The sequence below is a fragment of the Mastigoproctus giganteus genome, chromosome 6, assembly GCF_048544385.1.
Source record: "Mastigoproctus giganteus isolate SK-2022 chromosome 6, ASM4854438v1, whole genome shotgun sequence".
Taxonomy (NCBI): domain Eukaryota; kingdom Metazoa; phylum Arthropoda; class Arachnida; order Uropygi; family Thelyphonidae; genus Mastigoproctus; species Mastigoproctus giganteus.
In genome coordinates, this window is record NC_143580.1 from 127,568,903 (window position 1) to 127,586,813 (window position 17,911).

Genomic DNA, 17,911 nt, shown 5'->3' on the forward strand with positions numbered 1-17,911 from the left:
GGAATCTTCTTAATCCTCAGGCTGGCTATGGAAAGAATTTAAAAAAAAAAAAAAACGGACACCACTAACATTGTGAAACTGTAATCCCTTTCACCCTTAATTCGCACTTTCTAATTATCTAAATTGCCTAAAGGCCACGGGTGAGAACAATGTATACAAAGTTGTCTCTCCTAATCCATTCGTTACATGGAAATTTTCTTCGTTCATCGGAAACTACTGTATTTAAAATGTAATTACCAAGAGGAATTTTAAAAAATTCGGTATAAAGAAGTTGGTTAAACAGCGATCCACTGTAATTAAATCAAAAATGAAGCAATTTTAAAATACATAACTGATTGATTGAGCCATTAAAATGCTGGGGATGGGGCCCCACTCGCCCCACCTCAATAATTACATTCAGGATTTCATTTGTAAAATAAATGATCGTTTCAACAATGGGCTCGCAAATTTTCAAAAAAAAAAAAGGGCTCTCGCGAGCCCACTATAGCTCACCACTGGGGGTGCACCTATAGTTTCAAGAGAGAACTGGGATTTTTTGTAAAAATGATTATCGCCTTGCATGTGTTCTGTTTTCACATAGCCGCTGAAATAGAATTAGGTTTAATTTCTACTGCAAATAAATGAAAAAAAAAAAAAAAAACCAAACTATTATATTTAGGCCACCCGAATAATTAAATTCATCTGCCATGCTGTGGGTCTTATGTCTGTTAATTGCGTGTGTTCTGTGGTCGATTTGTCTGCTTTGCTGGACGAAAAAACCCAGTTTATGGGAGGAAAACTTGCTATCCACGCATGAGACCGACTAACTCACCCACGAAGTGAAAAAAGCGCATTAAAGTTCCTCGAGTCATCGACGGGATTCGTACTCGGGCCTTTTCCACCCGGTGTGGGGAGGACTGTGACGATACCACTGTGCTACCGCGCAGACAAATAAGTGTACAGTATCACATTCTGCGCTCACAATGTTTTAGCGACCCACAGTTTGGAAAACACTCTTGATATCCAGCCCTATCGCATATCAAACTAATTTCATATACTCCTGCAACTGGCGTGGGATGTGTATGATTGATTTGCAATGCTTACTTCGGTTTTATTTAAGAGTTTTATAAAAGCTGACATAACTAGTCATTATTTAATGCCTAGTAGCGTGGCAGATTATGGTCCATTTCCCTCAGCATGAATTGTTGAGGAGGATTCCATCCTGCAGTGGATTGATAATGGCTGCACTTTACTTTTTTAGTTTTACGTTTTTCCTTCAAATTATAACAAAATATTTGAACATAATTGCATTTTTATTGGACGAATTGTAAAGTAAATTTACATTCAATAACCAATTGAATTACTGATGCTTTTAATTATAACTCCCTTTACTGCAATTACTAACATCCCATATACAGATCAGCTTAGAATCATGCAGATATGGAGCATTACATCAGACTTGTACCCAGTACATTTTAGGTACTGTCATCATTCACTCCTTGCAAAAATTCATAGCTGCAACTAGGATTGACTAATTTTTTAATAACATTTCAACGACGGGAATGAGATCGATGGTGGGAAACTTCGGACTGTACCTTCGGTATGGCTTTCCAGTACGATCAATTAGAAATTTTTCAAAATTCCAACTAACATCATTGCGTGTGACTGGTGCCCAAATAAGTAGCTGCGGATTTTTCATTAGTGATACGGGATCATCATGCGGAGTTGGTAAAGAGTGACGGAGATACTGGAACAGTGGATGAGCATTGGTTCCATTCACTTCCACCTTATCAAACATAGTGATGTCAGTCACGAAATGATTTCCTGGTCTTACATACTTCAGGCAGTTTAGAATTTCCTCGCCATTGCCGTTCTCCTGAAATTATAAAAAACTTGACATAAATTTTTTAAAAAAATTAAAATAATTATTAAAAAATTGTATTTAAAAAGAGGTGAATCCTCATTTGTGCATACCGAATTTATATGTAATGAGAAACTAGAATGCAATGGCTATAAATCCTTATGTTAACATAATAATTTCAATAGCATCTCTTTTTAGGCTAAAACGGGTCCTCTATATTACTGTAATCCTAAAACGAGCCCATAATGGCGCCATAAACTGGCGATTTCCATACGTCCATCCTGTACGTACGGAAATTTATGGCGCCATTATGGGCCTACTCAGAGGCGTAGCTAGGTTTCTGGCACCCTTGGCAAATTCGTGGCTACGCGCCTTTTTACGATAATTAGTAAAACCACCGTAAAAAAGGGCGTAAATAAAATTATCATAATAAATAATAATAATAAGTACAGTCTGACCTTTGTTTAACGAACTTCTTTATACCAGATTTTTCTATTGAGTGAATTTTTTTGAATTTCTCTTCGCAATTACATTTAAAATAGTGTTTATAGAACAAAGAAATTTTTCTATATGAGATTACATGGTTAACGGATTACGAGAGACTTAACTGGGTAGCATTGTTCGCCACTATCGCCTTCAAGAAATTTAGGCAACAGTGCTGTTGCTAAGCACAATGGTAATCTCTTTGGCTTAAAAGATTACCATCAGCAACTTAGTTGTACCCCTTCAAAACCTATCCAACTTCCTGTCCCACATTTGATTGGATACTATGATGTGGTCACAAAGGAGCTGGAAGCAAAAAATAATTTTGATGTGATACACTTGGATTTCAAGAAAGCTTTTGATACTGTTGCACATGGAAAAATTGGAGCAGTATGGTATTAAGGAAAGTCGCTACAATGGATAAAAGGGTGGTTGAGTGGGAGACGACAGAGAGTGAAACCAGTGGACGCTGCTCTTTGTGGAATAATATTATTAGTGGAGTCCCCCAGGGTGCGGTATTGGGCCCAAAGTTGTTTTGTATATTTATCAATGATATCATTGAAGGTATATCAAGCTTAATGTCCAAGTATGCAGATAATACAACGGATAGCAGAGTTGTTTATGACAGTAATGGCAGTGTGTTACTGCAACAGGATCTAGAAAATTTGGGCAAATGGGTTGAGATGTGGCAACTGAAGTTTAACATTGACAAATGCAAAGTACTGCATATGGGTAGAAAAGGAACCCCAGAGAAACGTACCGACTGTGTAGTATGATACTTAGGCTGGTAGAAAATGAAAAAAGACCTAGGAGGAAATGTGCAGTTAATTATGAAGTTTATCTGAAGAATGCAGACAGGCTGCCAGAGCAGGTCATGGGATCTTGTCAATGATATACAAGAATTTTGCTAGCAGAGATAAGGAGGTGATTATCCCCTTTTATAAGGCAATGGTCAGGCCACACTTTGAGTACTGTGTACAGGTCTGGAGAACTCAATTTAGGAAAGATGTACAGCTGTCTGGGCAAGCAGAGAGAAGGGCAACAAGATTGGTGAGGGGAACGAAGGGGGTTCTCTCTCTTACCAAGAAAGGCTCAAGTTCTGCAAATTGCAGCTTCTGGAGAGTAGACACTTGCGAGGGGGATGATCTGATTGAGGCGTATAAGGCCTTAAATGGGTTGAGCAGGCTTAATTATGATGGAATTAAGATCTTCCCATTTGTTCAGATTACAAGCCTGAGGGAGCATAAATTCAAATTGAGAAAGACAGTTATAGTATAAATGTGCGGAAATTTGCCTTAGCCAGCGGGTAGTTGGAACAGACTTCCATCTGTTGTTATAGAAATTGATAGCTTAAATAAATTCAAGGAGGAACTTGACAAACTTTTAGAGAGAATGGATGTGTGAAATGGTTTTTTTTTTTTTTTTTGCCTGATGCTACATAAGCTTGCTTTCTTGTATCATATAACTCTACTACTACTACATACCGAGAAGTCGAGCTGGTCAACTATTTTCTGTGTGTGTATCCATAGCCAGTGGGCAAACAAAGTGTATTCCACATTTGGACAATATCTGAATCGTCTGCAAACTTAGACATTAAGCCTGATATGCCTTCATCAATATCATTAATAAATACAGAAAACAACAATAGAACCAACACTGAACACCGGGGGACTCCACTAATAACATTAGTCCACGAAGAGCATTGTCCATTGATTACCACTCTATCTTCTCCCACTCAACCATCCCTTTATCCATTCTAGCAACTTGCCCTTAATGCCACACTGCTCCAATTTGTACAGTAGTCTTCCATTTACAACAGTATCAAAAGCTTTCCTAAGATCCAAGTATATGATATCAAAATATTTTTTTGCATCTAATCAAATTGGTCAGACAAGACTTCCCCTTAACAAACCCATGCTGTGTCTGAATTATAACTGAAGTCTTGTCTAAATGATCCTGCAGTGCTTCTTTAACCAGTGTCTCCATTAATTTCCCTGGAACAGACGTTAAACTAACAGGTCTGTAATTACTTGTGTCACCCTTTGATCCTCCTTTGTGAATTTGGATCACATTTGCACATCCCCAGTCCATGGGTACCTCCCCTGAGTCCAAGGAACCTGTTATAATTATGGCTAAGTTTGCTTACTTCCTTTGCTGCCTCCTTCAATATAACTGGATAGATCCGATCCACCCCAAGTGCCTTTCTTATGTTTATCTTCAACAATTTCTGCTCCATTTGACTCTCATAATAAAATTTTCATTTATTAAGAAATAATTTAGCTCATTTTCAGGGTTTAATACACCTCTGGCATTCTCCTCCCAGAATAACTCCTCATTTGTAAATGTAGATGCAAAATACTGATTCAGTTTATTAGCTACCTAAGCAGGATTATCAACAGTTGAACCCTCGATATGAAATGGACCAATCTGATTCATCCCCTTCCTTCTAAAGTTTACATAAGTTACTCTTCGCATGTTTTGCCAAAGATTTCTCTTAATATGCCTTTGCCTGCCTAACCTCCCTTTTGACTTGATTACAGACCAGCATATATCTATGCTGGTCTGTTACGAGGAGCCTGATATTCATGGAGTTTCCGAGAATAGGTAACAACAATCTTCTCTAATGGGGAAGGCTTCTGTATCACCTAAATTAAAAATCACAATATTCACGATCATCTTTATATAGCACAAAAACAGTATATACACATTATTATAACTTCAAACTTCTTCAGTATCTCAGAACGTACACACGGCGAAGTGCTGTACATTCGAGCATGTACCGATGAAGCGGTAGCCTGATTGGTCCCTTAAAAGTTTCTGGACGGCAAATAGATGTATGCTGCTATGCAGTATGTACTCAGATTTAAGGATGCATGCAGGCAGGCTTGAATCGCCCTCTGAAAACACGCCATTTGGCAAAAATTAATTTTCACCCCGCCCTCTGCTCTCATCCTGATGCGCCATCTAGGGGCGCCATTTCGTCAGCTAGCCTCGGGTGTGGAAATAGCTTGACACGGAACTGATATGGTCTGTCAGTGGTGCCCCTCTGATACCAGTGCCCTTGGTATCTGTACCAACGCCAAGGCGTTCCTACGCCACTGGGCGTACTGATTACTGTTATTGGCATTCTGGCTTGTGAGCATAACCAGCTATGATGGCAGTGGCGGACTAAGAAAAAATCGAGCCCTAGCAAGATTCTCATTTCGGGCCCCACCTAGGGTTGCCAACTTTCAGAAATTGTAATGGAGGATACAGTTGAATGGGTTAAAAAAGGTCTTCTATTACTAAATATAAAAATACAAGTCTTGTATTATGTTGAAAGCTAAAAAGAGTCCTCTGCCTATAAAAATTTATACTATAAAAAATCTATATAATATCGGTGTAGATACACCATAGATAATTCTTAAGAAACTACGATTGTAGTGTGGGAAGCATCATTTGCTTGTATCTCACATTGTGCTCTTCCTTCACAACGAGTTGCCATGGTATTGCACTACCTCGAATAAGTACCGCTTCACTAATAGAGAAAACTATTGTTACTTATTCTTAGTGAGTACCACCACCCAGACGGCACCATTTCAAAGCTTTTGGCCTATCATCGGTCGGTGGGCAGGTACCCTGGTATTGCAGACATGACAACCCAGTTGTGAAGATAATCACACAATATGAGAGATGCCAAAGTAACAATAGTCTTCTCTATTAGTGAAGCGTTACTTATTCGAGGTAGTGTAATACCATGGCAACTCGTTGTGAAGGAAGAGCACAATATGAGATACAGAGCAAATGATGCCTCCCACACTACCATCGTAGTTCCTTAAGAATTATCTATTGTGTATCTAGACCGATATTATATAGATATTAAACTCTTACTCTTAACGTATTATGCCTTGTGCATTTAGTCATTTTTAAATATTATCGTACAAACCTTTTGGCATCTTTCATATTGTGTGATTATCTTCACAACTGGGTTATCCTGTCTGCAATACTAGGTTACCTGCCCACCCACTGATGATAGGCCAATAGCATCACTCAGGTACCTACCAACCACCGAAGAAAGGCCAAATAGCCCTGAAACGGTACCAGGGGGAGCCTGATGATGCCCGGAGTTTCCAAGAATAGGTAACAACAGTCTTCCCCACTGAGGAAGCGTTGCCTATTCAAGGAGTTTTTGAGTGGTGTGAGTTGAAGGAGTTACTGTCCCTTTCATTCTTCTACACCGTTTCTTTTCCTCTTCCACTACTACTATTACTTTTCCTCTACCTTTTTGCTTTTCTAAGTCTAATAGGGACAAGTGGATAGTCGAGTTATTATCCCACACATATATAAAATAGCTTTGAACGGGTGCCGTTACGAGGAGCCTGATATTCATGGAGTTTCCGAGAATAGGTAACAACAATCTTCTCTAATGGGGAAGCGTTGCCTATTCGAGAAATATGAGCTTTTGAGTAGTGTGAGTTGAAGGAGTAACTGTCCCTTTCTTCCTTCCTTCCTCTACTTCTACTATCACCTTCCTACATATTTTTTGCTTTCCTAAGTCTAATAGGGATAGTATGAGGATAACAGAGATCCTTATCCCATACCATATTTCAAATGGTGCCGTCTGGGTGGTGGTGGTACTCACTGAGAATAAGTAACAATAGTCTTCTCTATTAGTGAAGCGTTACTTATTCGAGGTAGTGCAATACCATGGCAACTCTTGTGAAAGAAGAGCATAATATGACATACAGAGCAAATGATGCCTCCCACATTACCTACCATCATAGTTTCTTAAATTATCTATGGTGTATCTACACCGATATTATATAGATATTACACTCTTACTCTTAACGTATTATGCCTTGTGCATTTAGTTCTTTTTAAGTATAAAAAATGTATAATAAAACCGTTTTACGGGCCACAAAAAATAACAAATAGCAGATAATGAAAAATAACGAATGTTTCCACCTTAATATTGTCTGTAATATCTTAAAATAATTGTTCAGCTCTAAATCTGTAGCAGGTGTATTAAATACACCTGCTACAGATATAGACATTTGCTACAGTTGATAACAACTACACACTAATTAAATACGCATTTGTGTACTATATTCTACTACTACACATATTTTTTTTTGTCTTGCATAACTTCAAATTACGAGGGCCAATGCGAAAATTAATGCCTCCTAATTTTTTGCTTTCAAATGTGGTGCCATAGATCATTGAGTGGTTACTAGAAGTCTCTAGTTTCACCATACTGAGTGGCGCTATGATCGGTCTCACAGCGCTATTTGGTGGATGTTACAGATATACGTAACAGCGAAATAATAATAGTAATAATGACATGTGATGCAAGAAAGCAAGATTATGAGCTTATGTAGCATCAGCAAAAAAAAAAAAAAAAAAAAAAATTCACACAACCATTCCCTCTAAAGGTTTGGCCAGTTCCTCAAATTTATTTAACCTATCAACTTCCACAACTACAGATGGAAGTTTGTTCCACAATTAACCACCCGCTGGCTAAAGGCAAATTTCCGCACATCTATTCTACAGCTGTCTTTCCTGAATTTGAATTTATGTCCCCTTAGGTTTGTAATCTGAACAAGTGGAAGAATCCCATCAGAATTCAGCGTGCTCAACCCATTCAAAGCCTTATACACCTCAATCAGATCACCTTGCAGGTGCCTAGTCTCCAGCCGTTGCAATTTGCAGAACTTAAGCCTCTCTTGGTAAGAGGATCTCTTCATTCTCCTCGCCAATCTTGTTGCCCTTCTCTGTACAGGCTCAAGCAACTCTACGTCCTTTCTAAAATGAGGCCTCCAGACCTGTGAACAGTACTCAGCACGTGGCCTAGCCATTGCCTTATACAAAGGGATAATCACCTCCTTTTCCCTACTAGCAATATTCCTTTATATATCATTGACAAAACCCCATGACCTGATCCCGCAGCCTGTCTGCATTGTTCAGAAAACTTCATATCTGACTGCGCAATTTCTCCGAGGTCTTTTTCATTTTCTACCACCCTAAGTGTAGTACCACACAGTTGGTACGTTCCTCTGGGGTTACTTCTACCCATATGCAGTACTTTGCAGTTGTCAATGTTAAACTTCAGTTGCCACTTCTCAGCCTATCTTCCCAAATTTTCTAGATCTTGTTGCAGTAGCACACTGCCATTAACACCCCTACCAACCTTTGTATCACTGCAAACTTCGACCCTAAGCCCGATGTACCTTCATCAATATCATTGATAAATATACAAAACAACAGTGGACCCAACACCGAACCCTGTGGGACTCCACTAATAACATTAGTCCACGAAGTGCAGTGCCCATTGATTACCACCCTCTGTCTTCTCCCACTCAACCATCCTTTTATCCATTGTAGCAACTTACCCTTAATACCATTCTGTTCCAATTTGTCCAATAGTCTTCCATGCACAACAGTGTCAAAAACTTTCCTGAAATCCAAGTATATGATATCAAAATAATTTTTTGCATCCAGTTCCACATCATAATATCCAATCAAATTTGTCAGACAAGACTTTCCATTAACAAACCCATGTTGTGTCTGAATTACTGTTGCAGTCTTGTCTAGATGATCCTGCAATGCATCTTTAACCAGTGACTCCATTATTTTTCCCGGAACAGAAGTTAAACTAACTGGTCTATAATTACTCGTGTCACCATTCGATCCCTCTTTGTGAATTGGAGATACATTTGCACTTCTCCAGTCCGTGGGGACCTCCCCTGAGTCCAAGGATGCTCTCATAATTATGGCTAAGGCTTTGCTTACTTCCTTTGCTGCCTGCTTTAATATAACTGGATAGATCCCATCCACACCAGATCCTTTATGTTTAACTTCAACAATTTCTCCTCCACTTTGCTCTGTTATTACAAAATCATTAAACGCCCTGCTACAATTTGATAACCTTCTGGCATTTTCAATCCTTAATAACTTCTCATGTGTGAATGTAGATGCAAAATACTCATTCAGTTTGTTTGCTATCTGAGCAGGATCATCAATAGTCGAACCATCGATATCAAGTGGACCAATCTGATTCATCCCCTTCCTTTTAGAGTTTATATAAGTAAAGAAATCTTTGCTGTTTTTCGTAGCATCCTTTGCCAAAGATTTCTCATAATCTGCCTTCACCCGCCTAACCTCCTTTGTGATTTGATTACAGACTAGCTTATATCTGCCATAGGCTTCTGTGTCTCCTGATAATTTATATGCATCCCATGCATTTTTCTTTTCTGCTACGAGTCTCATTAGTTCATTTGATAACCATTTAGGCCTAAACCTTGAACAATATTTCTTAGTTGGTATGAAACGTTCAGTAGCTTCCACGATTAATTCCTTGAATGCTTCCCACTTAGAATTTGCTGTTGGTAACATCATCAGTTGGTCCCACTGTACAGAATTTAAAAACTGTCTGAGATGTTACAGATATACGTAACAGCGAAATGGTGGATGTTACAGATATATACTTATCAAGCAAAGAATGGTGATTGAATTTCTTATCAAGGAAGAAGTGACGCCTATCGAAATCCATACGCATCTCAAAAATGTTTATGGTGAAAATACTGTAGATGTGAATATAGTTAGACATTGGGTAAGACACTTTAAGAGTGGGGAAAGCGACAATTTTTAAAATTTATTCATTGTACTAGGCGGTCCCAGCCAGCTTTCCTGGTACCCCTACCACTATTTACATACTGTACAAATAACTTCAATTGTTCCATTATAACATTGAAATTTCGCACTTCATGTGCCCGCACCAGTATAGAGTAACGAAAGCCTATAATTCATGTCATATGAGTTGGAACCTCTGCCAAGAAAAATAGCTAATGAGAAAGTCCTCACACTAACCCTATTGAATCAATTCACCTGTCTTCTTCCATTATATTTTCCGCAGCCGAAGAGACATTCTACATGCACCCGTTTCACTCACGAAAATTTGGAATGTGTCAGGAAGTACACAGATAGTTTTATCAGCATTGTTCTTGCTCTATTCGCAGCAGGACTCGTCGTCTATTGAAAACTTGCACTGCAAAGTTTTGGAAAGCACCAAAGTCTGTCCTTGTCTTCGGTAGAGGGGCCTCACATTCAGGTCAGTGTTTGCACGCTGGGTGCTCCATCAATCAATTCCTCTCTTAGTTCCTGGTATTCATGGTACCTATTTTGGTAATTGGTAATAGCACTCCATGTTTCCTCGATTTTGTTAGTGTTTGCCCGTTTCCTGTGAAAAATACCTGTGACAAAGGAGATTTCACGGCAGCAAGCAACAGGCACCCGCACAAATCAAGAACTGACCAAAATGTGATTACGCAATCGTAATCAGCCAACCACAGAGTTAAGTTACTTTATTTTTTTTTTACATTTTAATTTTTATTATTTTTTTACTTTTTTTTCTGGGGCTACCGCCCCCACACCCCCGGAATTATTCAGCCGAGAACAATACCAATAAACAATTGTTAATTTTTTTTAATTTTTCGGTTTCGTATTGGGTTTCGTAACCCAGAAAACCTCAGCGTGCCTCGCGTTGCCAGTGCCGGTAGGTACATGGCACGGCTGACACGCACTGCGTGGCACCCGTGTCAGTTGTGATCGTCTAGACCAGGGCTTCTTAAACTTTTTTCATTCACGACCCCATTTATGATTGCGAGTTTCTTGGCGACCCCATATAAATATAGAAGAAAGATAAATTAATATTTCTGATGATTTATTTATTAGGTAACAATATACATATACATATGAAAATATATAGTTTTAGAATTCGTTTTGAAACATACAAAAATCTAAAATTAAAAATTGCACAAAAAATTGTAAAATTGTATTTATTATAGTTACAAAAATTATATGCCCTATTTTTCATCAAAATTGCATTTTTTGCAATAACATAAATAAAAGGGGATTCTGACCGTCTTAGTTCGCTCGAATATATTCGAACGCAGTCGTTGAGTGGTAAGTATTAAATTAAAATTAAAGTAAAAAATTTAATGAGTTGGATGTGCCTGTTTTTTATTGCATAACAAATTAAATCTTGGTGGAATGTTTGACACTGCTGGACGTAAGACCTCTTCAACATTTTTTAGCGCTGAACGATACTGGGATTTAATATGTGTTAAAGCTGAGAAAGTAACTTCACATAAATATGTGGTGTTGAATGGCAGAAGTACATTTAACGCCATATCAGCGATTGTGGGAAATTCAGTTCTAGTTCCGATCCAGAATTCAGTCAAGGACTTTTTTTGAAATTGTAGTTTTAAGTTTGAGTCACTCGAAAGCTCAGCAAATTCCTCTTGAGCTTTAAGTGGCAGGTGATCAATCTCACTTAAGCCAATCCAAAACGGCTTTTGAATCCAAACTATTTTTTGGAAATCAATATTTAATATAAAATATGTACGGAACTGTGTTTCTAGCGCTTTTAAGTGATCTACAATAATTTTTGCAATAAAAGTTTTACAATGAATTTTCTCGATTATAAAATTGTCGACACTGGAAAACATTTCGAACGAATTTTTTTCTACCCTACTTTTCCAAATGTTGATCTTTTTGATAAAACTTTCAATTTTATCATTCGAAGTAAATATATCGCAATTTTTTCCTTGGAGAGACAAGTTGAGATCGTTTAATTTCGCAAAAATATCTGACAAATAACACAGCTTGGATAGCCATAAGTCATTTTGAAAAAAAGCAGCAAGTTCACATTTTCGTTCGGTTAAAAATATTTCGATCTCGTCCTTTAATAGCAATAATCTTCTTAAACTTTGACCTCTTGACAACCATCTTACTTCTGCATGTAATAATAAAGTTGTGTAGTTGGAATCCGTATCCTTACAGAGATTTGAAAATAAGCGGCTGTTAAGGGCATGGCTCTTAATAAAATTTATAATCTTAACAGCATCCTGAAGCACATCGTTCAATTCTGGTGCTAATTTTTTTGCTGCAAGGGCCTCTCGGTGAATAAGGCAGTGAGTAAAAGTTATATGATCATAATGAGCAGCTTGAAAAAATGATTTAAAACCAAAATTTTTGCCGGTCATCGCTCTTGCACCATCTGTGCATATTCCACAGCAATTTTTCCATTCTAAACCTTCAGTTTTTAAAAATTCGTCAACTTTACAATACATGTCTTTCCCTGTAGTATGGTCTTCCATAGGACGACAAAATAACAATTCTTCCTCCACGCTTTCTTTATAAACGTACCTGACATATACTAACAACTGAGCCAATTTAGTAATATCAGTTGTTTCGTCCAACTGAATTGAAACTTTTGGGCTTTCTTTAATTCTTGTAATAAGTTGCACTAATTGGTCCTTGTTAATATCAGAAATTCTATTCGAGACAGTGTCGTTCGACAAAGGAATTTCTCGAATATCATCGCCATATTTACTTCCATGTAGTATTTCTACCATTTTAATAGCAGCAGGTAATACAAGATCTTCTCCAATGGTGAACGGCTTTTTATTTTTAGCAATACAGTATGAAACTTCATATGACGCTAGTAAACATTTTTCACTAACGGTTATAAATTTTTCAAAGGATTTTTTTTCTTTATTTAAAGATTTATACAGTCTTTCAAAATATTCTTTTGGTTTATTGACATACGAAACATGCTTTGATTCAAGATGTCTTTTTAATTTTGATGGTTTCATACTCTCCGAAGCCAATAATTCATTGCAGATCAAACAAAGAGGTTGTTCATTACCCTTACAATTTTGAAATGTAAAGCCAAATTGAAGAAAAGACTCTTCATATTTTCTTTTTCGCACATAAGATGCCTGTTTTTCAATATTTTGTCCTGCCTGAGAAGAGTTTGTAGCATTATTATCTGCGTCATTGCTATTCTTATTTAAGTTCAGCCATTTATCCATGGCCAAAAATTATTTTGATCCTAAAATACAATAAATATATAAAATAACACATTGCATATAATAATTGATTTATCAATTACCGAATAAATAAAAAAAAACTAAAATCTCGTTACGGCGGAACACTGACAATTGACTACACTAGAAGAGCGTCAATACTACACTAGTTCACATTACAGTCAGTGTTATTGAATCATAGTCTCGCTGCACGTGTGCGCGCGCATTTGTTTGTGTGCAGGTGTGTGTGTGACTCTGCACAAATACACATCTAGATGTTATAAAATCGTGTATTTAAATATTTGACATTAAAATCTCTGGCGACCCCAAATGGGGTCGCGACCCATAGTTTAAGAAGGCCTGGTCTAGACGTAAGTTGACTCCGCTGGGTGGAGCCGGCTGCCTTCATTCACGGCCCTTCTGAGTCGTTCTCATTGGCTGTACCCGATACTGAATCTCGACCTGGTAAGGTAATAAAAGTATAATTTGGTGCTTTTATCTTCATTTTCATAGCATGTGGATAATATTTCCCCGATTTTCGCTTATTTGCCATTTAATAGAAACAAAATTCAATTCGCAAACGTAATCACAATAACCGTCGCTTATTGTAATTATTTTATGGCACTAGCATTAAAAAAATAATAATAATAAATGCTGATTTCGGAATATTGACGTTACGAATTATTGATGTTCGAAGCTCTACTGTATCAAATAAGATAATAAAATAATATAATCACCTGATGTCCAAACTGGTTACATGGGAATCCCAAAATAGCTATCTGATCTTGAAATCTATTGATTAGCTCATTCATCTGAGTGTAATCTCGTTCCGTCGTACCTCAGAGCGAGGCGACATTCTGAATAAGTACTACACGATCCTTGTAACGAGAAAAGGCTATAGTTTCACCTTGTAGTGTCTTGGCTGCGAAATCATAAAACGATTTTGATGCGAACATGTCGAATCAAACTAATAATTTCCGTTTACTCTTTTAACTTCACGATTCTCGTTCACCAAGAAAAGTGAAACGTATTCGGTGGGCTATTTTATGACATTGTGTACGTCACAGTCCACGGTGAGGCATCCAATCAGGCATCACTCTTTCGGCGCCTCTCTCCTCTTAGTGATTGGTCTGTCTTCGGAAAATACATGCACGTTAATTCTCGAATTCTGCTTTCACTTTTGTATCACATTCATGTTTCATCGATTGAATTAACATCGCACAGGGAATTTAAGAAAATCTTAGCAAAGCTTGCGTATATAATTCCATAGAATGTGATATTTAACATAAGGATCTCTTCCCCCCCCCTCCCCCCACCGTTGTGCTATTTATAAAGTGACGTATACTGTACAGAAGTGAGTACCGAATTAGTAATTGTGGACTAATGGACGCTTCCAGTAAATAAGATTTCGTTAATACTGTGTATTCAGTGATGACAGATTTAAACTTCACTGTAAAGGCTTTTTTTTAATGTGTAGATTGAATGACATGGTACTTATATAATAGCACTATTCAAAGAAACACTTCACTGCGTAATTTGGAGAAGTGAAATGTTTCGTTCAATAATAATAAGCTCATTGAAACAAACAGTACGTTTTCCAACGAAGTGTCTTGAAGCCACATTAAATCACCAAAACTACTCTCTCTTTCTCTCTCTCTCTCTCTCTCCTTATCTTATCTATGCTTTTCTTTCGGGATTGTACTGATTTTGGGTGTAATATCCCTGTTCTTCCCCCCAAAGGTTTTGTTTAGACCCTGTTTCATTTCGTCTTTTTCTGAAGTACAGATAAGAAGTTAAAATAACAATATATAATTTTGCGTGGATTTAATATTACCGCAATAAATAGTAAACTTATACATTTTACATTCACCACAAACTATACGTTTTCTTGCTCATGAGCAGGAATAATGACTTATATGTAAATTCCTTTATTATAAATAATATTCAAAGGAATGGACATGAATTTCCCATTTTTCTTGATGTTATGAGGAGGCATTATATTATCTGTAATCGCAAGCTTGCAAACTGACCGGAGTCAAAAGAGAAAACCTTATCAGAAACAGATGAATTCGGCCACATCTCCAAAAAAAAAAAAAAAAAACGATAAAAGTACTTCTTTTTTTTTTGTCGAGAGAGGATGCGGACTCCAGGCCTTTTCTACATATTCAGAAATCTTCAATCTGTACTAATATCTTTATTATTAGCATTAGCATTAGCATTAGTAGAGGCATTTGATGCAAGAAAGCAAGCTTATGCAGCATCAGCCAAAAAAAAAACCAAAAAAAAAACCACTTCACCCCTCTGTTCATTCAAAATACCTGTCCAGCTGAACTTATTTAGGCTATCAACTTCCACGACAAGGGATGGAAGTCTGTTCCACACCGCCCGCTGGCTAAAGGCAAATTTCCGCACGTCTATCCTACATCTGTCTTTCCTCAATTTGAATTTATGCCCTCTCAGGTGATTATTCTGAGCGAGAGGAAGAATCCCATCAGCATTGAGCATGCTGAAACCATTCAATGCTTTATACACCTCTATCAGATCACCTCGCTGGTGCCTAGTCTCCAGACACTGTAATTTGTAAAACTTAAGCCTTTCTTCGTAAGAGCACCCCTTTGTTCCATTCACTAATCTTGTTGCCCTTCTCTGTAGTCGTTCCAGCAGCTCTACATACTTCTTGAAATGAGGCCTCCAGACCAGTATACAGTACTCTAGGTGTGGCCTGACCATTGCCTTATACAAGGGAATAATCACCTCCTTATCCCTGCTAGAAAAATTCCTATATATCATTGACAATATACCATGAGCTACTCTTGCAGCCCGTCTGCACTGCTTAGAGAACTTCATATCTGCTTGCACAACCACCCCCAGGTCCCTTTCATTCTCTACCACTGTCAGTGTAGTACCACAGAGTTGATACATTGCTCTGGGGTTGCTGTTTCCCATGTGTAGTACTTTACATTTGTCAATGTTAAACTTCATTTGCCACCTCTCAGCCCTCTGCTCAACCTTTCCAGATCCTGTTGCAGCAGCATAGTGTCAGTAGTGTCCTTGACAACCCTGCCTACTTTTGTATCGTCTGCAAACTTCGACATTAAGCTTGATATACCATCATCAATATAATTTATGAATACAGAAAACAATAATGGACCCAACACTGAGCCCTGAGGGACTCCACTAATAACATTAGTCGATGAAGTGCAGTGTCCATTGATTACTACTGTCTTCTCCCACTCAACCATCCCTTTATCCATAGTAGCAATTTGCCTCCAGTGCCACATTGCTCCAATTTGTGCAGCAGTCTTTCATGTGCAACAGTATCAAAAGCCTTTCTAAGATCCAAGTATATAATATCAAATTATTCCCTGCATCCAGTTCTTTTGTGACTGCATCATAGTATCCAATCAAATTGGTCAGGCAAGACATCCCCTTAACAAAACCATGCTGCGTCCGAGCTATAACTGAAGTCTTGTCTAAATGATCCTGCAGTGCTTCTTTAACTAGTGCCTCCATTAATTTTCCTGGAACAGAAGTTAAACTCACAGGTCTATAATTGCTTTTGTCAGCCTTTGATCCTCCTTTGTGAATTGGGGTCACATTTGAACATCTCCAGTCTGCGGGTACCTCCCCTGAATCCAAGGAAGCCCTCATAATTATGGCTAAGTGTTTGCTTACTTCCTCTGCTGCCTCCTTTAATATAACTGGATAGATCCCATCCACCCCGGGTGCCTTTCTTGTGTTTATCTTCAACAGTTTCTCCTCCACTTTACTCTCAGTTATTACAAGATTCTCTAGCTTACTGCTAGAGTTGAATACACCTCTGGCTTTCCCCTCGCTAAAGAACTCCTCATGTTTGAATGTCGATGCAAAATATTCATTTAGTTTGTTAGCTACGTGAGCAGGATCATCAACAGTTGACCCATCGATATCAAGTGGACCAATCTGATTCATCCCCTTCCTTCTAGAGTTTACATAAGTAAAGAACTCTTTGCTGTTTTTCTTTGCATCCCTTGCCAAAGATTTCTCGTACTCTTCCTTCGCCTGCCTGACCTCTATTGTAACTTGGTTACAGATCAACTTGTATCTGTCATAGGCTTCTGTGTCATGTGTTAATTTGTATGTATCCCATGCATGTTTCTTCTCTGCCATATGCCTCATCAGTTCATCTGACATCCATTTTGGCCTAAACCTTGAACAATATTTCTTAGTTGGTATGTAAAGCCTAGTAGCTTCCAAGATAAGTTCTTTGAATGCTTCCCATTTTGCATTTGCTGTTGGTAACATCATCAGTTGGTCCCACTGTATAGAATTTAAATACTGTCTCAGTCCATCGTAGTCGCCTTTACGAAAGCAATAACCCTTCCCTTTACCCATAATGGTAGTTACCTCTTTGAGTAAATCCTACTTCAGCACACTGTGATCACTGCCACCTAGTGGTTCATTTATCTGCAGATTCTTAATGCATGAAAAATCACTGCTGATAATCAAATCAAGATTATTCCTCCCTCTAGTTGCCTCCCGAACATGCTGATGTAGAAAACAATCATCCAAGAAATCCACAAAACCCTTGCTAGTGTGTGAATGACCAGCCCCCAAACTCCAGTCAATATCTGAGAAATTAAAATCTCCCATTATAAGACTCTCTGATTTACTGGCCTACTCTATTTCTCTGTACAGTTTCTTATTATACTCATCAGAGTCATTAGGCCTATAGCACACTCCTACTCTCAATTTTGATCTC

The 17,911-nt window shown here is 38.0% G+C and overlaps 1 protein-coding gene across 1 annotated transcript; it reads right to left on the reverse strand.

The window, feature by feature from the left end:
* Window positions 1-1,273: 1,273 nt before the first annotated feature.
* Window positions 1,274-14,209, reverse strand: LOC150084567 (glutathione peroxidase 2-like). Its single transcript, XM_090376488.1, has 2 exons — window positions 13,908-14,209; window positions 1,274-1,855 (listed from the first exon to the last, which is right to left on the reverse strand). Exons 1-2 carry the CDS (start codon window positions 14,124-14,126, stop codon window positions 1,511-1,513), a joined length of 564 nt encoding a protein of 187 aa, XP_090232614.1. The 5' UTR covers window positions 14,127-14,209; the 3' UTR covers window positions 1,274-1,510.
* Between the last annotated feature and the right edge of the window lie 3,702 nt (window positions 14,210-17,911).